Source organism: Hippoglossus stenolepis, chromosome 12 (assembly GCF_022539355.2).
Source record: "Hippoglossus stenolepis isolate QCI-W04-F060 chromosome 12, HSTE1.2, whole genome shotgun sequence".
NCBI classification, from domain to species: domain Eukaryota; kingdom Metazoa; phylum Chordata; class Actinopteri; order Pleuronectiformes; family Pleuronectidae; genus Hippoglossus; species Hippoglossus stenolepis.
This window is the reverse complement of record NC_061494.1, coordinates 1657919-1684199: the sequence shown is the minus strand read 5'-3', so window position 1 is coordinate 1684199 and position 26281 is coordinate 1657919. Positions and strand designations below refer to the sequence as shown.

Here is a 26281-nt window from a genome sequence, read left to right as displayed (position 1 = left end):
ACCAAGGAAGATGCTGTGATGGTGCAGAGTAAGAGTAAGAACACTTCACCTTGTCCTAAAATTCAAAAATGGCACTTCTTCCTGAACCACCTTATAAGCTTGACTTATGCCAATGACATACAGGCCAAAAGCAAATATACATTGCTATAACACTGTCAGAGTTATGATGGACTATTTTGAAGAAATGATTAATTAATGCAGCAGATCCAGAGATACATTTTCATTCAATGCATGCCTTTTTCTTGCCAAAGCCTGGGTCCTACATTACCCACAATGCAAATTAGACAGTTTGGTTGAAGATGTATTATGCTAGTGGTGTCTAACGTAGTCTCAAGCCACCTGCCTCAAACAGAGACAAAAGGGTGGACTGAGTTCTGCTGAGCTCATTTCTTTACAAGTCTTCATTGTTTTCATTTTCAAAGTTTTGGTCTTCAGGCCCAACAAATTCTGAGAATGGGATGCAAAAAGTCAAGCTATTGTTTTTTTTAGACTAGTACCAACCTTGCCTTACATTTTCCTTACTGGTACCAGTAGTACTTTGCTGAATAGCAGGTGTTTTGCCATCAATTAATCTATCCGGCTACTTGATAATCAAGATAACAAGAGTTAATTTTCTCTGACTGATAAAGGGTCAAGATGTGGAGCAACATAGAAAATGACCCTTCTTCCCCATCTAAGTCAATCTGCTGCCACATTTCTGCTCTGAGGCCTCTTTTATTCCCTAGATTGGCTCAAATCAACACTGTGGCCTAATGGAAAACACCAGAAAGAAAGAAATTGCCCCCCTGACTTCAGTAGTTATATGTTTCCATCCCTCCCCACTACACTCTCTCCAGCCTCTCTGCAGTCTCAGCCTGAACATTTTCTTCTTTCAAGTTGATTGATGGCTGTATTGTGGCTGGGATGCTCTTTGACTCCCTTTCCATATGCTCCACACAATCAAGGACCTCTGCCAACAACATGTGCATAGAGGCCTAGAAGTGAAGTTAAGGGAAGTAGCAGAGCTTTTTGAGGATTCAGATATAGAATCTCGTTACTGTAGCCATGCACCTGCTGCTCAGAACCATGTTAATTTAGTTGTGACATTGCAAAGATTGTTATGAATGTTATATGAATGTGCTGAACATTGAGAGACATAACCAAATCCTTACAGAGCCAGTTCCAACTTCTTAAAATACTTACAGTCAATTAATATTATCCCCACATAAAACTACCTGTGTTTACTTTTTTTCAATGATCATGGCGCCCACCGTGGCAGACGTGTTTGCTCCTGAACGCCGTGCGTTTTTTTATTGGACTTACAACAAGCACGCTCTATTAGATATTGCCATGGTAGCAGTACGACTCTGCATTTACTGGTTTTATACCTCTGGAACTTCACCTCATTGTTCGCCCCACACAAGACCACCGCCACCACCGTGAAGGCCCCACAGCACCGCGCTCAGGTGAAGTAGGTGACCCAAGGAGACCGCTGCGGAGGCGGAGACGCAAGCGAGGCAAGAAGGGGGGACTCCATGCTAGGCTAAAAGCTTGTGCTAGCCGACCACCGCTAACCAGCCTCCTGCTAGCTAACGTCCGGTCACTGGAGAACAAACTTGATGAGCTGAGAGCCAGGATCATTACACAATGGGAAGTTAGGTACTGCTGTGCTTTAATTTTCACAGAGACTCGGCTGTCAGCCAAAGTGCCGGAATCAACCGTACAGCTACAGACTCACTCCATTCACCGCTGCCTTCGGTAAGGCTAAAGGGGGTGGTGTCAACCACCCCCTTTAGCTACTACTGTCAACAACTCGTGGTGTGGAGACGTCCACAAACATGGTTCACCAGACGTTGAGCTGCTGCTGTTGAAATGCCGACCCTATTATCTACCAAGGGAATTCGATGCTGTGTTTTTGGCCGCTGTTTATATTCCCGCGCGAGCTAATTCATCAGCAGCACTCAGCAAACTCCATGACTTCATCAGCGAGAAAGAAACGGCTCACCCCGATGCTGCGTTCATTGTCGCGGGAGACTTCCACCCCTGCAACCTAAGGACTGTGCTCCCGAAATACTTCCAGCATGTAAACGTTCCCACACAAGATCGGAATATGCTGGATCATGTTTACAGCAACATCCGTGGTGCATACAAAGCTGCCCCCCGCCCCCATTTTGGTCTCTCAGACCACATCTCCCTATTCCTATACCCAGCCTACAGACAAAAACTCAAACAAACAAACCCAGTGAGTAAACAAGTTAAACTCTGGTCTTCAGAAACTGAGAGCATCATGCAGGACTGTTTCTCACAGACAGACTGGGATGTGCTTAAAGCTGCAGCCAGACTGGAGGATTCTTCCATCAACATACAGGAGTACGCTGAATGTGTGACTGGGTACATTAGCACCTGCATTGATAACATTTTGTCCACCATACAAGTCAGGAAGTTTCCAGAAGCCCTGGATGAACAGTCAGGTACGTCAGATGCTGCATGCTCGGTCTCTTGCATTTCGATCAGGGGATGAGATGGAGTACAAAACAGCAAGTACAGACTGAGAAAAACCATCAAAGATGCTAAAAAGCAGTACAAGGAGAAACTGGACAGCTTCGACTCTACTGTCGATGCCGGGCGGATGTGGCTGGGTCTGCAACACATCATAGAGTATAAGGGCAACACCACAGGGATCACCCTGCCTGAACAGCTCAACTAATTCTACACCAACTACGAGACCTCCGGCAGTGTGGAAACAGCATATAGACGTGAGGTGGCAAATCTGGTGACATGGTGTGAAGAGAACAATCTCAAACTCCACATGGACAAGACCAAGGAAATGATCATGGACATGAAAAAGGAAAGGAGAACTCATCGGCCATTGTTCATCCATGGGCTTGAGGTGGAGAGGGTGAGCAGCTTCAAATTCCTGGGTGTCTACATCAGTGATGACTTCACCTGGACACTAAACACCACCCAGCTGGTCAAGAAAGCACAACAGCGGCTGTACTTCCTGAGGAGGCTGAGGAAATCCGGCATGTCACCAAAGATCCTCAGCAACTTCTACAGCTGCATCATTGAGAGCATCTTGACCAGCTGCATCACCGTGTGGTATGGGAGCACCACTGCAATGGACCGCAAGCACCTGCAGAGAGTGGTAAAGACCGCTGAGAGGATTACAAGTACATCACTACCCTCTCTGCAGGACATCTACCACTGCAGAGCCCACAGAAGAGCCTGCTCCATTGTTAAGGACCTCACCCACCCCCAACACAGACTGTTCACACCTCTGCCCTCTGGTAGAAGGTACAGAAGTGTGAAATGTAGGACGTCTAGCCTGAGGAACAGCTATTATCCACCGGCCTCAGACTGTATAACGCTCACTGGCCCTGACACGACCCTGGACTACACCCAAACACACAGATCCTTCTCTTCCCATTGTAGTGGACTGAATATATGACAAATAAAACACTTTGAACTTTGAACTTTTTACCTAACAAGTGAACCTTTGTGGCTGTGTGAATTATGACTGCTTAAACAACAGACAATGTGTGGTTTCTTTAATTCAACATTGCAGCAACAGTGCAACTGGGTAGCTTCTTAAACTTGATCAAGGATAAATTCAAACTTTCGAAGAAGTCTTAGTAACCAAACCATAACCACATATACAGTATATGGCACATCAGAAAACACTAACTTCAGCAGAAATAGTAGATATTTTGGAAGATAGCTGCAAGCCTACTGGTTTATTATTGAAAGATGAGGTGTTTCCTCAGAGTACACACTATACATAGTCTTATTAGTCTGATGTCACAGAAGCTCAGAATGTCTGTGCAGTGTGTCAAATTCATCTTTTAGGTCAAAACGTCAACAAGTTGTTCTCAGCACAAGTTTGTTTTGTCAGGGCCCTGACAGATATATTTCCAAAAATATTTGGATTTGATTAAACTTGTCTCTCATGATAAACTGAGACCAGTAAGTCACTGCCAAAAAGTCACTTTTTTAAACGAACAGTAAAAAATGGTCAGAGACCTAAACACCATGTCTTAAACTTGGTTCTTAAATATCGAGTCTGTGATTTGACCACTGACAGAAGTATAATCAAATTGGTCGAAAAATCACCAGTTCTAAGATAAAAGTATAGAAAACAGAAACCAACTTAAAAAATGAAACTCTCAATGGCATTTCTAAACATTCATAACTTAGATTGAGTTTAATTGTTTTGTTGTTAAGCCTTAATAGACAAATTGTGATTTTTGAATATGGGCTTTACATGTAAAATTGGATTGATTGATTAATTAACTAAATACATACATCACATACATTAGGTATATAATTTCGGTATTTCCATTAATGTCTAGAACATGCAATGTAATAATCTGCAGTGAGCAGCTTCAAACTTTTACAATTTTCACAATCCTTTCACTGTACTTTGAGAAAGGACTGAGTACTCTTCACTCTTCTCTCCTTCTTTTGAATCTGCTCTGAGGGCTGGGTTTTATGTGGGTGGGGAGGAAGACACAGCACACGGGGAGACGAGTAGATACGCTTTTGTCTTACAGTGCTTCTAAGGGCTACTGTGATCATGTCTTGATCTCCGTCTTGACTCAAAGAAACATAATTTCAGATCTTTTTTTTTATTTGATGTGCTATGTTCACAAACCTCAAGAGTAAAAAGGAAGGAGGAAGAAAGAATGAGAAGAAAATTGAAAAGAGAGGAACGCAGAGGCATGGGCTAAAGGTGGCATGCTCGCTGTCTGTTTTGGAAGAAAGCTTGGTACGGTCAATATGCCAATATCCACCTCTCAGAGTCTTACAGGGTGATGAAGAACTGGAAGGCATCCCAGAGTTTTGTTTGCTGACTTTCTGTCTCTCCCAGATTTTTTCTTTTTTCTTTTTTCTTTTTTTTTTGCTGCTCACGTTTCACAGGCGCCACTGGACTTATGATCAGTGGAGGAGGAGGAGAAACAGATAGTATACGAGTGCCGGGAGCAGATTTTGTCATAGGTTTTTCCAAATTGAACAGTTGTTCTTTGTTGATTATTTGTTGTTGCTTTGACTGGAGCCTCACCTGCTGATCTGTGAGAAGCTCTAACCTGAAAGTGATCTAACATTTTCCGATGGATCAAAGAATAATCAGATCTCGTCTGCTCTTCCTACCCCTCCTTGTCATGGTGTGCGCCATATTTTCGGCAACAGTGGGCAACCATACGGGAAGGATCAAGGTGGTCTTCACACCCACCATCTGCAAGTTAACCTGCATTGGAGGCAGGTGTCACAACAACTGTGAGCTGGGAAACACCACTACCATCATCAGTGAGAATGGCCATGCCACAGACACCCTGACAGCACCCAACTTCAGAGTAGGTAAGAAATCTTTTTTTACTTACCTTTTATACTTGCTTAAAGGAGAAATCAGCACTGACTTTCCTACCACATAGACATGTGACTTCGGAGGGCATTACATTGACTTACTATCATTTCCTGGAGACATATCCTGACCCAAACCTGATCCTAACCATACCCATGTCTTAAGCATGTCTTAACCCTAAAGTTTAATAATTCATGTCATAGGGCTTTTTGTCGACATAAGTTAGACACGTTTTCATACTGTGACTTTGTGAACAGATTTAGGTCCCTACAACAGGATTACACAAACACACATGTCCTATATGCCTGGGGTATTCAGTTCAAATTAGAGAGGTCCAGATATTGTAGTTCATAATTATTTTAAATCTGGGCTGGAAATGTTTCAGGGCCATTCTCATACACGTGTGGGTTTTATTGGCGAGCCCGAAATGGTATTTGTTTTTAATAAAGTTTCATTTGAAGTTACTTTTCTTACTTTTCTCTGACTCACATAACTCTGTCAAATCTCTCATCTTTCCCTGGTGTGTCACCGACTCCGGTTGGAACAAAGAGTCATCAGAATTCATAGATTTGAATGGCTGAGTGGCGTCACCTTATATGATTTACAACATATGCAATTGTTCTATGAGTTTCGTGGGTTAGGAAAGCAGTGCCAGTCAAAACTGAACAATTCTCAATGATTTATAGGTTATAGGTCTGGGTTTGGATAGGGCAGCGTCTGGCTGCGGATCAAAACCAAGATTGCCATGACCCATGGTATATGGTGTACAGGGTTGTACACATATCAGTTGTGATCTCATTCAAAGTCGTGCAAACTGCACTTACAAAATCTGACCTTCAGCCTGGGGTGCTTAGTAAGTGCATAAAACTACAGCCTGCTGTCCCCCAGATTTCCTGTCACATTATTTTATGGAGACAGTAGAAAGTGACAGGTATGGCAGGGGAGAGAGAAATGATGCAGCAAGGCCCGGGCTGGATTTGAACTCAGGCTGCTGCAGTACCATGCTCTACCAGATGAGCCATCAGGGCACTTGTGTCTGATCTCCTTGTCAAGATGAGTCACAAACGTAGAGAATAATGATGCTTAAGAGACACAGTCAGACCCTCTCTATACCTCAGCACAACTGTCCAATCACTGTAAACCGGGCGTACAGGTCAGTTTGTCAGTGGAAAGTTTATGAATTTGAGAATAAAAGTCAAGGCCTTAAAGGTTTTTGGAAATTGATATTAATAGACAAAGGTCACTGAGGGGCGCTTGAATTGATACAAACATTTAAATTGAAGTTATTTGAACGTGCTGTTTTTGCTTGGTAAATGGGCTTCATTCTGCTGTCTTGTGTCATGCTCTCTGGCTGTTCAACTAAGTCATTACTATCTTAGCTCATGGTCAAGGCATCTGTGTCAGTCTGAAACTAGCAAAAACTTGTATTGTGCTTTGTGTGACTTTGCAGCGGATATAAGATAAGACCCATTTGTCTCACTTGTGTCATAAAGGCCAGATCCATTGTCTATAATGCTAGGGTGACATGTGTAACATGATTAAAGTGGGAGTAAATGTTCTCTCACTCAATGTATACAATAATGTAGCTATCTGAGGCGATCATGAAGCAGCTCCTGTGTAATGGAGCTCATGGGTGTTTCTTTAATGTGACGCACAAACCCAACAAGTCTGAACCTGCCTCAGTCCTTTGATTGGCGTCTCTGGCCCTGACATATGCAAGAACCTGGGAGGAGCAGAACAAGATGAATTCCTGTGTGACTCAGCTTCACAAATTAGTATACCTGGGGTAACATTGGCTCAGAGAGAAAAGAAAAAAAACGATACCGTTGTTAACCATTGTTAACGGAGGAATGATTTCTTCTGTTTACAGGAATGATTTGCAATGATGTCAGGATTCACTAATGGAAGATATTTAAATTATTGTAGTGCTTTTGCGTAAAAGTCAATATGTGCAAACTTTGACCTGTGAATCTGACCCACTGACCACTGACCAAACGTCTTCCTCCTGCTCTGACCTCTGAGGAGGTGGTCATACAACAGTCCAAAATGTGCAAAGCTTGCCTTTTGATTAAACTTTTTTTTTGTATTCACTTCTATTCAGACAGAGTGAAGGATCATTTTCTATGGTTTACCATCAGTCATAAAACAGAATTGAGTGCTTTTTTGTCCTCTGCTATACCAAGGATGTATTATGACCTGTATTGTGATGTATTATGATTCATTTGAGCTCATGCCACTATTGTGTGTGTGCGTGTTTGTGTATGCTAATTCATAGTTCTAGGACTCCACCAAAGCAGCTTTGTAGGATTCACAGTTTGCAAAGTCCTTATGACTACCTTTTATGCAGCCGCTCACTTGAGCCTTGTATTCTGGGTGACAGTACTCAGATTTAATCCTTCGATCAAAATCTGTACTTTACAGAAACAAACCTGACAAATTTGTATTTGTGGAAAATGAGCTATGACGTTTAAAGTGGAAAACTTTGCTGTTAGGAAATAAAAAGCTAATGTTTCTTGTAAAATATTATTCTGCGGTTATTTGTATGGTGGAGTACATTATACAACTCCAGTATATTGTTCATTATAGTGTAAACCTATTTCACTTTGTACCTCAGTTATGATGTAGCCGTACTGAACTATCCAGAGATTTCATCAGTTGCTTCAGTCAGTACTGAGGCGGGTTTTCCTTGGACTTTAATGTCACTCTTTTCTGTAGTGGCTCAGTGTTAGAGGAGATTTTAAATAAACCACCATAAACCAAAGCACTTAACATATCAGCATATGTAAAAAGCTATAGGTTCTGTCAATCAGAAATAGAAAAACAGTAAAATAGGCATATGTTTCATTATTTTCCAAGCAGCTGTTGACATTGTGATCCTGCATGTTGCGGAAGAGAATGCTGCAGAACCTGCAAAACAGTTTCTTCACATTGCACCTGGGTCTGATCGGAGGTGGATAAATAGAGCTTCAGACTCGAGAGCCTGTCCAGGCTCGCTTCGTTCCTCCTATGCCCTCAGTCTTTCTTTCTTTCCTTCCTTTCTTACTCTGTCTTCCTCGTCCCTGTGACAGGGTGCAGACTTGGGCAGATGAAAGTTTATTTGCCGCTAAGATTAAGTTTAAAGAGACAAGGCAGACTAAATCGCCCCTGTCTTGTTTATCACACTTACCTGATGAGAGAGGGGGAGAGGGAAGAGTGTTGATTTATGAATTAGTAGAAGGAAAGGTTGGATCTGTTTCAACTTGCTCACAGACCATGATGACACGAGGGGCCTCACATTGATATTAAATTGACAATATAAGGCTTGGGAAATGCATTTAACAGGGTTTGGACAGTTTAACATTTTTAAATTTAGTTCTTTAGGACAGAGATGATCCAAAAAGCACAGAAGAGTCTGTCCTGTGGTCTCCAGCCACTGGTTTCATGAAACGTGGAGAAAACAATTGGCTGATCGATGATGATGATGATGGTCTCTCACCTGTACGGACTGTTTGTTTCCTAAGTAGCCCCAATTGAATGGTGAATTACTGAATGAATAAACTGTTAAAATTTATTTCATAGTTTCTTTATTTAGGCCAGGGTTCTTATTTATTTTCTTATTCATTTTTTCATAATTCTTTTAAAAAATTGGTTCTATTGAGCTTGACATGCATAAAGCAATGTGATTCAGGCTTTTTTTTAAAGCCAAATACAAGTGTCCCAGATTACAAAGTGACCTGTCCCAGATGATCAAACTCAGGCAGAATTGTCCTTATTGGCACAAAGAAAACTAAAAGCTGTGCTGTGTCTCCCTTGAGTATGTTATCTCCATTCTTTCTTCTATTGCAGTTACAAAACTTCTTAAGGATTACAGAAAGTTACAATATGTTGATCCAATGTGTAAAACAGATATTGGAATAAGTCGCAGAAGTCAAAATTGCAAGAAATGATTAACCAAATTCACCCTGTAGGGGGGTACCTGCATCTTTATCCTTTATCAGGGTGAACCCGCCTGGCCCCTTGTCGGCATCGAGGTGCATTACTCTGCTGGTCAACAAGAGATTCTTCTCCTCTGCTCTTTTCTAATCACTCACACTTAGAGCTGATCTTTATAAAAACCTGCTGAATTCATGTTCCTGGATAAACAGGCGTTGCTTCTGCTGCAACAATGAAGTAAAAAAAAAAACTCTGCGTTGTGTGACAATATGAGGGAAGTACTTCCATCCTGTCTGCAGACTTTGTCTCAGTCGCTAAAAAAAACTGATAACCACATGTATTTAGTTATTAATCAATGGTGTGGGATCATGAATCTGGATCGTTCCGGTAACTTTAACACTGATGTCCTGGCTGTACGCATCATGTTACGTCTCTTGTTGTGCGTAGCACATGAACTACGTGCGCACATGCCTCATTAACTCCGGAGAGAATCAACAAACACAATGTAAACTTTAGTACTGTTCAGGTTTTAATAACTTCTGATTAGTGTTGGTGTTTATCGTTAAAGTGTAAAGTGAGCGCAGGTCAGCGGGAGAGTGGAGGGAGGACACTCAGACAGGAGACTCTGAAATGGTAAAAGACGACCTTTAATGGGCGTCTGTCCTGATCCTGAAGTAGCAGGGTTATAATTATTCAGCGGCACGACATAGCTAAAAACATGAACGTAGCAGAAAACATGAATCTATTATGTTCTGTCTCTGCATCAATGTAGAGTCGTCCACATCCGCATTGCGATGCATCTAAGACTCGAGAAAATTTCCCCACCTGTAATATATATATATATATATATATATATGAGAAAAGACTGAGTCTAACATTTACAAATGTATGGATAAAATAAATTATCAGACAGAGATGAAGGGAGCAGTACTGACTATTGTAATGATAACAGTATTGTCCGTAATAGTATTTCAGTCAGACAACCTAACCCTAACCCACATTTTGATGAGGCATTAATGCATTGAAGAGGAGGAAAGAGAATCTCACATGTGTCATGTGATCCCTGACAATCTAGTTTGATAGCAGTATCACTAAGAGCTGGTCCGAGGCAGACCTGAGCTAGCTCTAACTATAATCTTTATCAAAAAAGAAAGCTTAAAGCGTACTCTTAAACGTAGAATGGGTGTCTGCCTCCCGAACGGAGACTGGGAGATGATTCCACAGGAGAGAAGCATGTTGATTGGAATGGAGCAAATGAACAAAAGATTTGAAAACAGCCTTCATGTCTTAAATGTCTTAGATGATCCTCAAAAAGTATTGGATGGATTTCCCCTCAGAGACAGAATAAATTGTTGAATGTTTCTTTGGTTTATGAATTAATAACTGCATATTGTAGTACATACTACAGTCCCAGCTGCAGTTATTCCTTATACAGTTAACTTAGTAACATTGTAATGTTAAAAAAACAGCATCATTGTTAACATTGTTAGCATTTTGCTAATTTGCCAAAGTGTGATGGAATGTTTGATTTCGGAGGTGTCATACATCAATCATGTCCAGCAACAACAACTGTCAACAGAAGTCTCCAGTCACTTCAACATTTGAAAACTGATCAAAAGAGTTGAAATTATAAGGGTCTAATATATATGTAATAAATAATATGAGCCTTTTCTTTTCATACTTTAGTTTACTTCATGCCACTAAGCATTGAGCAAATTATTATTGCATTAAGGCTTCAATGCAATATCATTCCATTGTGCTACTAACACCACTCTGATGACAACCACCTCTTCTTTCACTGCAAATGTGTAACCATTAGCCCACTTGTTCTGTATCCACTACAACTAGCTGCTGTTTCCACTGCAACTTTTTTTTATTTTAAAACACATTTAAACATTATAATTCTGAATCTTCAAGCAATTGTATATAATTTCCCCAGAATATCTGATTTCCTGGTTTTCGTTATTGTTCCCATGACAATTTTTTTGGTCAGGCAGTCACTGTAGAAAATCTAGGTCTTGGCAAAGGTGAGATGAAAACTACTCGGCTAGTCCATGATAGTTTGGTGATAGCAGAAACAATTCATGGAATGACATGATGTCGCTTACGAGGATTCTTTTTTAAATTGGACATCTTCAGGCTGTTGTGTGTGTCTTCTGTTTGGCCGGCCGCAGCCCCTGGAGAGTGGATTTAAGTGGTGTTTTTCCAGCTCTTCTGGCTTTTTTTCTCCCAGGTGAGTGGAGCAGCTGGCCAAGTGCTGAGAGCTTTCTGGCCTTCGGCTCCTGCTTTCTTTATTAAAGACGCCTGTAGCTGCCAGCTCATTTGTGTCACTTGCAGTCCAGATGCTTTCAAATCATTTACAGTTGGATGAAAACAAATAGAGTCAGGGTGGAGGTATGGGTGGTGGGTTGAATGTGAAACAGAAGGAAAGGGACAGGTGTATAGCATTTAATGTAGAGGAAAGCAGTTCAGCAATATTCTGACCATGCCTCTCATCTTGTATGCAATAACTCCTGCAAGCTGTAAATGTGTCATCTTATGCACCAATCACAATGCAACAAGTCCATTTTTAACCTTTAGATCCACGAGTTTCTCAGGTAACTATTTTGAGCTGTAGTGAGAACGTTAGAAAGTTACAAGTTACATACAGACTGCTCAAATCATCTAATCAAATCCAATAAAGGATCAGGTCTGTTTCAGGTAAACTAAATATGATCTTGATCACTGAGAAAAAAAAAAAGAAAGTTCAAACTGAAGGAAGCTCTATAACTGCTCAGCTGAGTCGCACCATCTAATTTACCATATCAATAGAGAGATGGCTTTCAATATACATGTTGCACTAAAGGTGAACTCATACAACATGTTTCCATTTTTGACTTTCAAGAACATTTTAAGTGAACTATTTAAAAATATTGCAAAGAGATGAGCTCGGTCCACCATTTGGGAACCAGGACAGCAATCAGTCATGATTTTGTTGAGTGGTTAGCTCGCAGTGAAGGAGCAGCAAGCCAACTGGCAGATGCAGAGCTGAGTGGACGGGCTGGGGTGTAAGGTTTGAACCATGTCCTGGATGCAAACATAGAAGAATTAGACGTCAAACTGCAAACTGTAAAGACAGCTTCAGGATTTTTTCTTTTATGTAAGCTATTATATGCCATATTCCATGGTGTTTGGAGACAAAGAACAATAACTTCCTCTGCTTCTTCTATACTGTAGAATCAGGAGTAGCTGGTCAGTCATGTGAGTTGTGTTCACATGAAGTGTTCGCGATGTCAGAATTTATTTGCAAAAGGTATAAAAACTTTTGCACAAATGAGGAAGTTTGGATGTGTGAGCAGATTCCACGTGTGTTTGTCAAGATGCAACTATTGACCACTATCACATTGAACTCAATGTGGCATACATTTCCATCACCTCTTTCTTTGCTCTGAGAGTTTATGCCTTTTGGCTACTAAACAGTGAATTCACTGTATTCCCTTTTCACTCTAGGTTCTTACATAAGCGCCACTCTTCTGTTTCTGCTTGATTTATACCCTCTGGTTGAAAGAGTGCTGCAGTTTGTTTCTTGTTTATGAATCTGACACCTGTTGCTGTGGTGTACCCATGATGTGTGAATTTACATAAGGGTTAACACTTGACAAGTTGTACTGCAGAGGCAAACCGTTCTGGCCTTCATGTTGGGTGGTTCACTCCCTATGTCCTCTATTAAAATCCTGGAACGTACAGACTGGGATTACTGCACTTAGACATTGGCCATTTGCCAACAACTATGCCAAAGAAAACATTTGCCATGTGTGATCAAACTTAAGATATTGTTATAGCCTGGCTTTGAGACCATAGAAAGTAAGGGAAAGATACACAAGGGTTTAACTAAATCAAAGAAAATGTATTTAAAGGAAAGTAATTTTCAACAAAACATATTTCAACATATAGCAGACTAACACAATGAAATGCTAAATTAACAATACAGAAATCAAAACTCCAACAGACAAAGACAACATGGTGTTAAGTAGAGGAGGAATGAGCCCTCTTGAGTACCAGGATGGGCTGTCTCCAAGTATAATCTACTTGGAGACGGTGGCCAGCTGCCACAATATCAGTTGTCAACAGTCACTATGTGGTCATGGTTTTCTTTTTCTAACATCATGAAATATAGCTACTGAGCCTCTGAATTCATGGCATTTTTATTGCCAAGAAGGCAAGAAAGATAAACTTCTTAAGAAACATAGAAAATCTGGAGTACTGCATTCCAGTACACAACATTATTAAAAACTAATTTACTGCAATCAATAAACTGAATTTAGATAGCACAATGTAAACACTTCAAATGCAATTTAAAGTCACTGACAAGACCTAGGATAATATAAATAAATTAAACTTGTTTAAAACATTCACATTTAGAGACTAATGCAAAGCAAAACAACAGAAAAGACAACAATAAAAGAAAGTTAAAGTAAATTTCAAATAAAGTTTCAGTAAAACAAAGTAGATGATAAAGTATAAATATAAGTAATAAAAGTACACAATTATAAAACACTATATTAAGCCAGAATAAAATGGTGGATTATTTATTTACTTTTAAAAATATATATTTTTTTAGCTTCTCTCAAATCCTCAATCCTGAGCATTTTGTACAACACAAAGTCAGCAAGTCTCTCTCCCACTGTCACAGACACTGTAACTGTCAAGCAAATATAGAATGAGTTTTTGAAAAAGTTTTGAAAAAACAAGGATGGGAAGTGTGGTTAGAAGGTGGTGGTAGAGGCTCCAACAGAGTTGAAGAAGTAGAGATCTTGAGGCAGAAACAAAACAGGTTGTCTGTCACCTGACATAAAACCTTGAGAAAGCTGGAGAAGAATTTGAAAAAACACAAGCAGTTGCCTTGGTCAGCCTCTGTTGGTGAGGCTTGGCTATAGGAGGCTACTAATCAGTACAGTACAGTACTAGTCAGTGGTTCGATCCCTGTGTTCCCCATTCCGCATGGTGAAGTGTTCTTAGACAAGATACTGAGACCCAAATTGCCCCTGACGGCTGTGCCATTCTCATAGTGAAAGTGCTGCACATAGATGCACTGTATGAATGTTTATGTGAATGGATGAGTACTGTACTGTAAAGCGCTTTGAGTGGTCATCAAGACTAGAAAAGCTCTATACAAGTACTGACCATTTACCATGTCATAGATGTCTGGTGAAGCTGTGCAGTTACTAACAGTCAATAACCTTTTTTTAAATATCTATTTCACTGGTCATTTTCAGTGATTGTTCCCTGACAGCAAATCTTAAATCTGAATGTAAAGAGGTGGTTAACATGCATGTGACGACCCCTGAGCTTTTTATGTGCATCAAATGCATCATAAAAACATTTCACAGAGCTACCCAGTCTGATCCTCATGTTCAGAAGGATAATTATTGACAGCTGTATTAAAGAGTCACACACATGTGAATCCAAACACTCACAAATACAGTTTGGAAAAGTTATTTTTCTTGGTGTATGCAGGGTCATTTATACATCCACATAATGGCTTTCTTGTTCTATTTTCAGTGGTTTGTCACCTTCCATGTATAAATGGTGGAAAGTGCAGCACTAGGGACAAGTGTCAGTGTCCTCCCAACTTTACTGGAAAGTTCTGCCAGATGCCGGTTCAGAATGGACACCACCAGCAGCAGGCAGGCGGCTACAGACAAACTCAGGTCCACTCCACACACACGCTGCCACTGACCTACAGCAACAGCCAGAGTAACGGTGAGTGTAAGGCAAAGACTGTGATACCAGGGGCAGAGTGAAAGCTGTGAGCTGTATGGAAAATGTGGCTGGAAAAAGTAATTCTTTCCTATCCCTTATCGCTCAACTTTCTCTAAAGGAAGCATGTTTTAGCTCATTTACTTCACGTCACGCTTGTCAAAGGCTTCATGGAACACTGTGACAAATGTAAACTACTGCAGCTCTGGAGGGTGGTCAGCAGTCATGTTAAGTGGAATATAATTAGTGGTAAATGGGCTAAAGCAGGTGTACACATGTTAATGTAAGTAACACAACCCCTGTTTCCTACAGTAGAACTCTTGAGTACCCAGTTACTAAAGACTGTGAGTTAATAAATAAAGAATTGTTTAATCTTAAATCATTGAACCATTTTTAAATCAATTCATAACATGATGTGTCAGTGTATTTCAGTCAGAGTTCTCTTATTCTGCAATTCAGTTGGTCTGTAGGCAAAGGAGACGATTTTAGGTCAGAAGCCTTCTTGTTTCCGTTTCTAGTTTGACAAATCAAGTTTGAGCAGGCTTTGGTTGCCTGCAGGTAAACAGTCCATTGACCTGAATACATAGGCCATTGTTCTTTTGTTCATATGCAGATAGCTGTTAATAGATTAGCAAAAATGTTTGCATCACTGTTGTTTTGTGTGCAGAAATGTTCAACTCCTGTTATGAAAGAAACTAGTCGAACTGTAAACAGTGTACAGACAATGTAACATAAAGTCTTGGCCTGGATATCTGCTATCTACACTGGAAGTCTCATAATGTCAGCCATTGCCCCAAGAGGCTAATCCATCATCAGACGATAATGCCTCCAGGCTACAGGTGTAACTATTGTACATGGCAGCTGGTTCAGTTTAATATTTTATTAGTAGAATGTTCACCTTTCCTTCCCTTACAGCACAGCATAATGCTTGTAGTTATGGAACAATTAGTTGATTTATAAGTTCATAAGTGACTGTTATAGTAATTCAGTTTAACTCAATTTTATTCATGTGAGGTTTGAAGAAAACCGGACCCAAAAGCCAATGCAGGTGATAAGATGAGTGATATTTGATTGGCAAAGGTACGCTTAAAGTCCCTGTAGGCAGGCACTTTAACACTTTCAGGGAGCAAAAACATAGGGAGTAGAACCACATTCAGGAACACAAGCACAAACTTGGGGCATTAACGGACAAATCACCAAAGAAGACTGGAGGTACAGATATTAAAGCTAGGGTTGGTAATACTTGAAAAGCTAGCAAGAATATGCTACACATTAAATAAATGCAACCAATACATCCCAACCCCTCCCATCTGCCTTCTTGTCAAAACTGCACACAAATGCATGTGCACTGGCTGACAACAGCTAGAGGCCTAAAACCTAAGCTATTCGCTTGTGGCGAACAGGGTTGTAGTGTGCACAGTTTTTAAACACCATAACTCCCTCCGTTATCAGAGTGTGTTGGTTGACAGCAAAGAGCAACTGTTCCTGACGACGATTAAGTAAATCTTTAATAATAATTACGAATAGTTGTGTGTCCCATCCAAAGTGCTGCACTTTTTTTCCCTGAAATGTGTTAACATTCATGTTGACTTGTGTCTCCAGTGTTCAATCCCAGTATCGTCAACATCCATATCAAACATCCTCCAGAGGCCTCTGTCCAGGTTCACCAGGTGTCCCAGCTGGACAATTTCCACAACAACGGCCACCAGCTGAAAGGTTCCCAGTCAGGCTCCTCTTCATCTACCAGCTACACCTACCACCACACAGACAGCAGCCAGAAGATCCAGCACCACGGATATAACTTAGTCTATCCGGGCCAGCACGGCTACCAGGTCCCTCAGTACCAGCCTGTTACCTCCAAGAACACACTGGGCCGCTGCTACCAGGAGACTGCAGGCAGTCAGGTACACTGTCAGACATTCCGACTGTATGTTAGCTCTGTGTAATTCCAGAACATCTCATGGAACAAGTAAGACTCGCTATTAATGAACTTGCTGCAAAATGTAAATTCAGCCAATACAATTAAAACTGGGTTGAGACAGGTTACATGACATAGTATGTAATACAAAACAATCAAGCTATCTATTACAATGATAAGGAGACAGTTAAAGTGTTTTTCCTCCTACTGAGGTCCTGTGGTGATGCTGCCATCTAGCATCAAGAACCTTAACAAATAGATATTCTTCTTTCTAGGAAAATATGTGATAAAGTGAAAAAATTGCATTACATAGTTCCCCCCAAGGCAATTTCACACAAAGTCACTCAGTATGCATGTTAGTGTTCATGCAAGATACAAAACATCATGTTTCCTGTCGTTTGGTGTTGATATCAAGCACTGCAGATGAGGGGTATAAAATGAAAAGCAGATTTATTATTGAGTTTCAGAAAAGGTCCCGAATCACATGTCACAATCACCAAGTCACATTTTACAGAGCAAATGTTGCTATAAAGATATGGCTCTGTCAGGGAGGGAGGGGTGGAGATGAAGGGGTGTGTGTGCTCTGCAAGTGTCCGTCTGTCAAATAGAAATAATAATTTATCCTCTTCCATCCCTGTCTTCCTCTCCAACTGTGTTACATGTATCACATGTGTTACATGTATCACATGTAACAGTGTGGGAAGGCTCTGCCAGGTCTCACTAAGCAGGAGCAGTGCTGTGGAACCATTGGAACATCCTGGGGTTTCAACAAATGCCAGAAGTGTCCAAAGAAACCATGTAAGTGCAACTGCTTTCCTTAGATGTTTTTATGCCTCTGCACTGGCTGCACTGAGGAATTAGGTTTTTAGATTGTCCGTCTGTCAAATTTTGTACAAACATTCACTTGAACTCAAAGTTTATCTGATTGGATTTTGGTGTCTGGAGGTTAAAGGTCAATGTCACAGTGACCTCAAAAATATTTTTTTTTGCATCTTTTCACATTGGGCACAGACATTCACTGCAACTCAAGCATCAACTCACTTGATTTTGGTAGCCAAAGGTCAAGGTGGTGATATTTTAAGATCAGCTTGAGCGAATGAAATCAAATTTGGTACAAACAGAATTTCATTACTTTTGGCACAATTCACTGGTACTCAAGGACGACCTGATTAGAATTAAGTGGTCAAAGGTCAAGGTCATTGTTACACCATTCTGAATGTAATATCTCAGGAACACCTCAAGGGAATTCTTTGGCACACATGTTCACTCAGACTCACTGATTAACTGATTAGACTTCGGTGGTCAAAGGTCAAGGTCACGATGGCCTCACAAAACATGTTTTTAGTGGCTTGAATGTGACACCTGAAGACCACCTTGAGGGAATTTTTGTTTTGGGCTGGGTTTAAAAGACAGGTGACTTTCACCCCAAGAGATATTTCCAGAGAGGAAAAGCACTGAAATGTCTTGGTGGCACGCGATGCTGGCCTCTGCCTCCCAGCTCTTTTTAGAGAAGTTGTTACCTAGCTAAACTGAGTGTGTGGTTGTGTGGGGGAGTAGAAGAGGCGATAGCCCGCCTGAATGTGGCTGTGCTTTTTATGATGTAGCTGGGTATTCAACCCGATTCCCTTTATAGATCTATGGAACTTATTGAATGTAGGGCAAGATAAGGCATGTCATGGTGTAAGAGCTAGAATACTGTCCTCCAGTTCCCCTAGGAGACAGGTGGTACTTTAATGTGAATAAATTAATAAATAGGCCATTACTGTATATAACCCAAAAAATGTATTACTCAAATGATCCAGTTTGGTCTTGTTTGTCACAACACAATTAAGGTTATGTGAATTTAGTGGCATCTAGTGATGAGGTTTCACATTGCAACTAATTAAATTCCTGTGACCCCACCCCTCCCCTTCCAAACATCTAAAAGAGGCCTTAAAGGTATAGTTCACTGAAAAATGTAAATTCACTCATTATCTACTCACTATGCCGATGAAAGGGTGGGTGAAGGCTTTGTGTCCAAAAAACACTTTAGGATTTTCAGGGGTAAAAAGCGTTGAAGCCAAATCCAATACAATTAAAGTAACTGGGGGACCACGTCAAAAAAACCACATAAAAAAATACATAAAATGCCTCCATACTACTCATGTGGTGTCTTCCAAGTGCCCATAAGCCCCGACATTCAAATTTGACTCGAAACAGAGTCATTTATACCATGTCTTTAGCCTAAATGTCCTCTGTTATCCTCCTGCCTGGAGCCACATTCACGTTCGTGCGCACACACTGCACACAAGCTCTCGCCCAAGGGTGCGCGCGGCGTGTGCGGTAGCATCGTTAGTTCCGGTAGCATTACTGCATAGCTGCAGTTACTGCTGAGTATTGCTAATGTTATCACCTGCCCCTTGGGCGAGAGCATAGAGGCGTGAGCTTGTTCGGTGCATGCTTCTTCCTCGACAAATCTTGGCACCAACATTACATCTCGACCATCGTCAGTTCTTTTGGAAAATTCAAGTGCCCTTTAATTCCTAATGAATTTTAAATTGAAGACTGTCATTCTATTCGAAGAAGATTTTAACTAATTTGTTCTTCATTCCTACATCTTGAGCAAGCGGGCCATCCACTTACCAGGTCCTTTAATATGCAGGCTGAAGTTTCCTTGGGTCAGGGTTAGGGAACCCCAAATTGTTGAGTGCGAATGATGTGTGATAAAAAAAAGTGCTGCATAAATAATCTCTCCATACATGTGTGTGTGTGATTGGAAGAATCTGCCTTGCCGTGGGAAGCAATTTGAGTTGTAATAGATACTAGGAAAGTGCTATGTAAATGCAGTCAATTAAGCATGTTTGATCTTATTTTGCATTGAAATGTGTCAGACAGTGTGTATCAGTGATCAGTCACATCAGCTTTTAGCCCACATGGCTCGTAAACACCACACTGCATTTCAGCCTTACTGTTCACATATTTCAGCAGGAGTCACTACAAAGTTAAAGGTTTGTCCTTCCCTCTATTATCCACAGGAATGGCAGTGGCATGAGTCTTTTCCCCCTTTAAACTAAAGAGTGAAAAACCACATTGTGCCATGGAGCAACTGGTAACTGGTAAATAAATTGGCTTTACCGCTTGAACAAACAGAGCCTTGTTGTTTCCTGTTGAGCAAAATGTCAATCTGCTTTCAGGTGCTTGGCTACCACCTACCCAGTGGTACCTTTGTCCACGGTTACAGCAGGGCCTCGTCTCCAACCTGCAGCAGAGATTTACACAAGTTGGAATTCTCAATATGCGGTTTATTCTGAGCTACTGGCTGTCAAAACAGCTTCCAGCCAATCAGCCTTCAGCTCCCCCTATTTCTGTTCACTGTCTCATGTTAATTCATCTGTGCATTTCATTCTTTCTTCATAGTCATTTTTTTGTATCCTTTTTTTTTTGCCTGCTACCAATAATTCAGTTGCAATATAAATACTGGTAAGTCTGTTATGATATAATGTTAGATAATAAGATTAATTGATATTATTAATAAAAAATACTCAATACTCAATAAAGCTTATTAGAAAAAACATTGTGTTATAACAGACATGCCGACATCTGAAAAATATTAAAATAAAAAATAGATCATATAACATACAGAATATAATGACATTCACTTAATCACACATATAATTAGGTAACAATCTATGGAAAAAAACAGCAGGCATAGTAAGTAACTCACAGAGATAATTTGAAGTCCGAGTCTGCATTGTTTAAAGATAAGATGGAGTTGTGGTATCAAGGTCCTGCCAATACACATGCTCAGCCAAATACAGTCTCAGCTGTCAACCATGATGTTTCACCCGGTTTTCATAGCATCAAATGACTAATTAAAAACAAACTTATCAGAAACGTGAACAAAATACACCAATTTCATCACAACTACCTCAAATATTCAACTATCTTGGGAAAAGCTCATTTGAGTCATTTTGACCTTTGAGTTTGTTCCATGTCTCATCCATAAACATGGAGGAGTTGGGCTTTATGGACTATTCTGCAGCTTGACTTTTGTGGAGCTGTCGTGTCCTCCATCTTTTCATACAGTCTATGATTAAGCTTGCTTGGGAGGGCTGTGACTCAATACCTGAACACCTGCCCCAATGAAAGGGATGGTCACTGGTGATAGTGTTTGAATGATGAGAAATTGTGATTTAAAACTATGTCATGTATTTGTTTAATATTGCTAAATCATTCAATAACTTTTTGAATGACTAACGTGTTTTCCCACTTCACTTTCTTTTTTTCTCTGCATTAGCTATCCCTCTGATAGATTGTCCTCGGGGCTACAAGAGAATCAACAGCTCTCATTGCCAAGGTAAGAGTTCTTGTTATATGTGTAATGTTGTTCATTGTGGCAGGTTGAAGTTTTTACTTACTTTGTGAAATATGAATCTCCTTGATGGATTGTGGTTGAGATATTTATGGTCCCCAGGTGATGAATCCTACTGACTTTGTTGATCCCCTGACTTTTCCTCTGGTACCACCACAGCTTTGATTTTGTGGTTTTTAGTGAAACCAGTGCAGAGCCCGCTCTAAACGGGCTCTATTTGCTTGGTCTGTACTAATGTTCCACGGCATACTTCAGAACTATTCCTTGTTGTTTTTTAGTCTTCTTCAAACAGGTCTACTACTGGGACCTTTTATTGTTTGTGTGCTGAATGTTGTGTGCAGAGCTTTACATAAACAGTCTATGGTGCAGAGTCAAGTCAGAAAACTTTGTGTTTATCCTGCCTGATTTATCTGCGTTGATTTTATAGTCAATGTTTTCATAACATGAAAAGGAATTAGCTTTATTAGTGTTCACATGTGGCTTATATGTAAGTTTGAATGATTTAATGGACTGCTATTATTTTTCATACATTGCATGTCAGCTATGTCAGAGTCACACAATCTTCTGACCCAAATTCACAACTTTTCAAAATAACAGCTCTGTAATGCAGCTTGATATGAGGCATTGCAGCAACAAAACAATCATGCTTTTACTTTGAAGACAAATAGCCCAACAGGAAGGGATTTTGTGCATGTTGTTGACATGACGGATTTTGTGGGATATCTGAAAGCAGATGTAGAAACCCGTGGAAGTGGCCCATGGCATGGTTGCTCCAACTCTTCTTCTAGAGGTCATAAAAGAGGTATCACACCTTCTTCCAACAAACAATTCAGTTTGATTGCCCCAAAAATGCAGTGGAAGAGAATTAGGATTTTATCAGTAAGCAGCACTTGATCTGGTGTGCAAAATGTGCTATTCAAGATTGCCACATTAACCACAAAGAGAGGACTCAGTCCTAAAATGTATTCACTGGCAAACATTCTCCACAAGCTCCAAAACTGGTGACTTAAACCGCTGACCAGAACAGTTTCAGTGAAAAGACACTATCAAGTTTATAGATGTGTTGAATATAGAATTTGGTACTAAACAGACAGAAACTTTAGCCACTTGACAAATGCATTTACACCCACAATAAGGACTATGCACTTGGCTTTAAGAAGGGACTTTAACTTGCTAGTAAGAACAGGATAAATTATGATTGCAAGAAGGAAACAAAAACATGTTCAGTGTTGATCTAAGTAGCTGAATATTAACGACAGAAAAATTGTGAATCTATCCTTTAATATCAGAAGCCTTAGAGAGAAGCCATCCGCTGGTGAAGATCATGTGATATGACTGAAGTGTATAGTAGTTAGTCACTAAATAAACCCTGGTTCAAATATCAACAATGGCCTGTGAAAATAATTTTTTTTATGTTGAGGCCATTTCCTAAAGTCATATGTTGTTCCTTATATCAACAATAGAGGGTGCTGGATTCACCATAAGCCCCAGTCATGTGGGACAGTGCCATGTTAACCACAGTGTTGGCCAGCTCTGTGGCTGGAAGCAAAAGGACTCTGACAGGAGAAAGAGGGGCTGCTGCCGATTCAGACTGCTGTCGGACCATACACAGTGTGTGTGTGTGTGTGTGTGTGTGTGTGTGTGTGTGTGTGTGTGTGTGTGTGTGTGTGTGTGTGTGTGTGTGTGTGTGTGTGTGTGTGTGTGTGTGTGTGTGTGTGTGTGTGTGTGTGTGTGTGTGTGTGTGTGTGTGTGTGTGTGTGTAGCCCTACACTTGGCTACCCTGTGAAGCTGGAACTCACTCAAAACCACCACATCCTTTTCTTCTCATTTATTATAATTATCATTTTCCAACAGCCCCTCCTCTCTTTTACTCTTGGACCCACAGTATGTGCACTTGGTTTGGCTCAGACTCTTTACTTTTTTGTTAGTTTTTAAAGTTTTTTTATTGTTGTGAATGGAATTGAATGTTATTTCAGTGTCATGCCTTATCATGGCCCATCCCTCATAAGACACATATACATCAAAACACCAGTTTTCTGGTTACATTGTATTTCCAGTGATTATCCAAGAAAACAGAAGGCATTAGAACAATAGATACATGAATAAATCATAATAAAAATTGTCATCCTCATGAAAAGGACATCATCATCAGCCTCACTCTGAGCTCCCATATGCTCATTTATTAGGACCCCAATTTGAATTATTATATTTATTAAGTAAGTAAAGTAAACAGGCCAAGACGGCTAATAACAGCCCTTTTTAAACATACTGGCTGAAAAGATTGCACTCCGTTTCACCTGTAAACTGAATGTATTGGGATACAGACATGAGTCACAGTCTGTGATATGGGCCAAGTGTGTTCTCACTGAAGGAATTTGACTTGCTCGAAGTCGACACATTTCACAGTTGAGTTTTGAAACATCAGTAGTGTTTTGGGATGGAAAAAAAGTTAATCTGCAACATTTGACTTTGGATTTCTCTGCAACAATAACATTTTTTGTTCAGACTGATATTGCTCAAAACAATTGGATGGCTTGCCATCAACTTTTGAATTGACAGCCATCATTTTCAAATAATAAATCCTAATGACTTCATTACCACAAGGTTTATGATAGTTGTACAGAAGAAACCATATAATAACCATAATAATACTGTGTCTTGAACAGTCTCAGTTTTTCATGTCATTACTTCCACAAGATTTTGTAAACTTTCCCAAAAGATTCTTCTCCATGTTCACATTTTCTGCATCACACCATTTCTGCAGATTCATCAGCTGCATATTCATGCTGCTAATCTCCGGTTCTACCAAATCACAAAGGTTCCCCTGGATTTACCTCTGGTGATTGTAAAGGTCACTGAAGTTCACTGAACTGACTGCCATGTTCATGAAACCATTTTGAGACTTAGTTTGTGACATGGAGCATTATCCTGCTGGAAGTCACCACTAGAAGATGGTAAACTGTGGCCATCAAGGGAAAAACATGGTCAGCAAAAATACTCAGATAGACTGTGACATTAAAAAATATGATTGGTATTCAGGCCCCAAAGTGTGTAATGAAAACTTCCCTCACACCATCACACTAGTGTGAACTGTTGACACAAGGCACGTTGTCTTCATGGATTCATGATGTTGACTCCAGATTGTGACTCTACATCTGCAGCCTCAGCAGAAATCCAGATTCTTCAGAGCAGGCTACTTTTTTTTGTCTTCAAATGTCCAGTGTTGGTGAGTCTGTGTCACTGCAGCCTCACATTTCTGTTCCTGGCTGGAACCTGATGTGATCTCTGCTGTTGTAGATCATCCATCTGAAGTTTTAGTGTGTTGTTCATTCTGAAAATCTATTAAAACCTCAGAAGATAATAGTGTAGATTTCCTTATTGTTGTTCCTAAGGGCCAAAACCTACAATGCTTCAGTCTTACTTTCAATACTGGCTGACCTGTAGCAACGAGCCCGTTGGTTCTGACTGTAGTTATTATATATGTTCAGACTCTGGTCACAAATATATTGTCAAATTTAAAACGAGAATGGCACTCAGTAGAACGCATATCTCAGATCATAAATCAGTTCCCTAAATGTGCTTAATTTTTCATCCCCTGTTTAAAATGTGGTAGAGGGAGAGCTGAGACGACAGAGAGCTGTCACTGGACACAAACATGCCGTTGTTCTGGATCACGATCCTGTAGCTGTAAAAAAATATATAAAATGGCCTACCTGACACAGCTGTTAATACAAAGTGGTAGTTTTTTCTCACCTTTGAGGGTCAAGGACAGACTTGTACATGTTTTATGGTCTTCATCAGCACAATGTTAAAGTGCCCACTGCTTTCTTGTCAAAGCTGGCATTGAAACTGAGAGTTTATTCTTGGCCCTTATGAAACAGCAGTTGACAACTCTTTGTTTCTTCTGACGGTTGTAGACAAGAAATCTTAAATGTCTCAAACAAAAAGTAATTAAACATTTTCTCCTAATCTGAGTAAAAGAAGGGTTACTTTTAAGGTCGGGGACTAAAGTTCTCTAGAGGAGGGAGGGGCATTTGAAATGGACAGCCTTGTGTAGTAAATGTCATGTTTTCAGTCTTTAAAGTTGTAGGTTTGAGGCAGATGAGCCTTGATTCAGGTGTCTATTGCCAACTTATTGTCAGTCGCATCGTAAGTGTGCTCTTCAATAGCACAGCTGATTTATTCTTCTTGGTAAATCCAAACTCTTTTATGTCAACCTGGCGTTACAGCTGTCACCTATATTATTCAGAAGCTGGATTGTTTTGCTTGCTCACTGAAATACTGTGGTGTGTCTCTGTTGAGCTTGTGAGGAGAAGCTTGAATATCCGATAATTTGGTGATGTATCTTCAGTAAGCATCATGAGGCATATTTAGACAGTTGCCTGATGACATTAATCCTCAAACTCATTCCTTCTGACAGCAACATGAAAGATAGCTGACTGAAATTATTATTAAAATATGGACTGTAAAACACTTCTGGCATACATGTGCGTAGTAATTGAGACTGTGGTGAAATTGTCTGTCTCCCATCTCACAATTTTAGGAAATCCCTACTAAAATCCCTGGATTTATTGTGTCTTTTTTATTTTGATGATTCACAGATTTGGATGAGTGCCAGCTACAGGGTGCGTGTCCCAATGGAAACTGTCTGAACACCGTGGGCAGCTACAGGTGTATGTGTAAACCTGGCTATGTCCCGGACCCAACACTCACCACTTGCATACGTAAGATCTACACTCTAATATTTTCTATCACATTTTCTTTGTCTCATCATTGCATTTATCATTGATCATCAAACTCACAACTCAATTAATTAATTGATTAATGCATTGCATTTGCATGTCTTTCTTTAATGTGCAGATTTATAATTGAAAACTTTTCATATAAGATTGGCACCTTTGCGATCATATTATGACAGAGGATATTTAATTGATTTTCCTGGTCACCTGCTACAAAGTACAAGCAAGATAGTAAAGGCTGCTAGGAATGCTGCTAAGGCAAATGTGTTTGATAATATACATTC

General features: G+C 40.2%; 1 protein-coding gene across 5 annotated transcripts in view; it reads left to right on the top strand.

The window, feature by feature from the left end:
* ltbp1 (latent transforming growth factor beta binding protein 1) overlaps window positions 1–26281 on the top strand; it is a 121682-nt gene that overhangs the window by 43436 nt on the left and 51965 nt on the right. For 4 of the 5 annotated variants that reach the window (XM_035171958.2, XM_035171957.2, XM_035171961.2 and 1 more), the window contains exons 5-10: window positions 5167–5334; window positions 14792–14992; window positions 16592–16893; window positions 17603–17705; window positions 21184–21243; window positions 25860–25982. In XM_035171958.2, coding sequence (XP_035027849.1) covers window positions 5167–5334; window positions 14792–14992; window positions 16592–16893; window positions 17603–17705; window positions 21184–21243; window positions 25860–25982 — 957 coding nt within the window. The remainder of the gene's footprint in view (window positions 1–5166; window positions 5335–14791; window positions 14993–16591; window positions 16894–17602; window positions 17706–21183; window positions 21244–25859; window positions 25983–26281) is intronic. The other variant, XM_035171962.2, reaches the window with a different exon arrangement.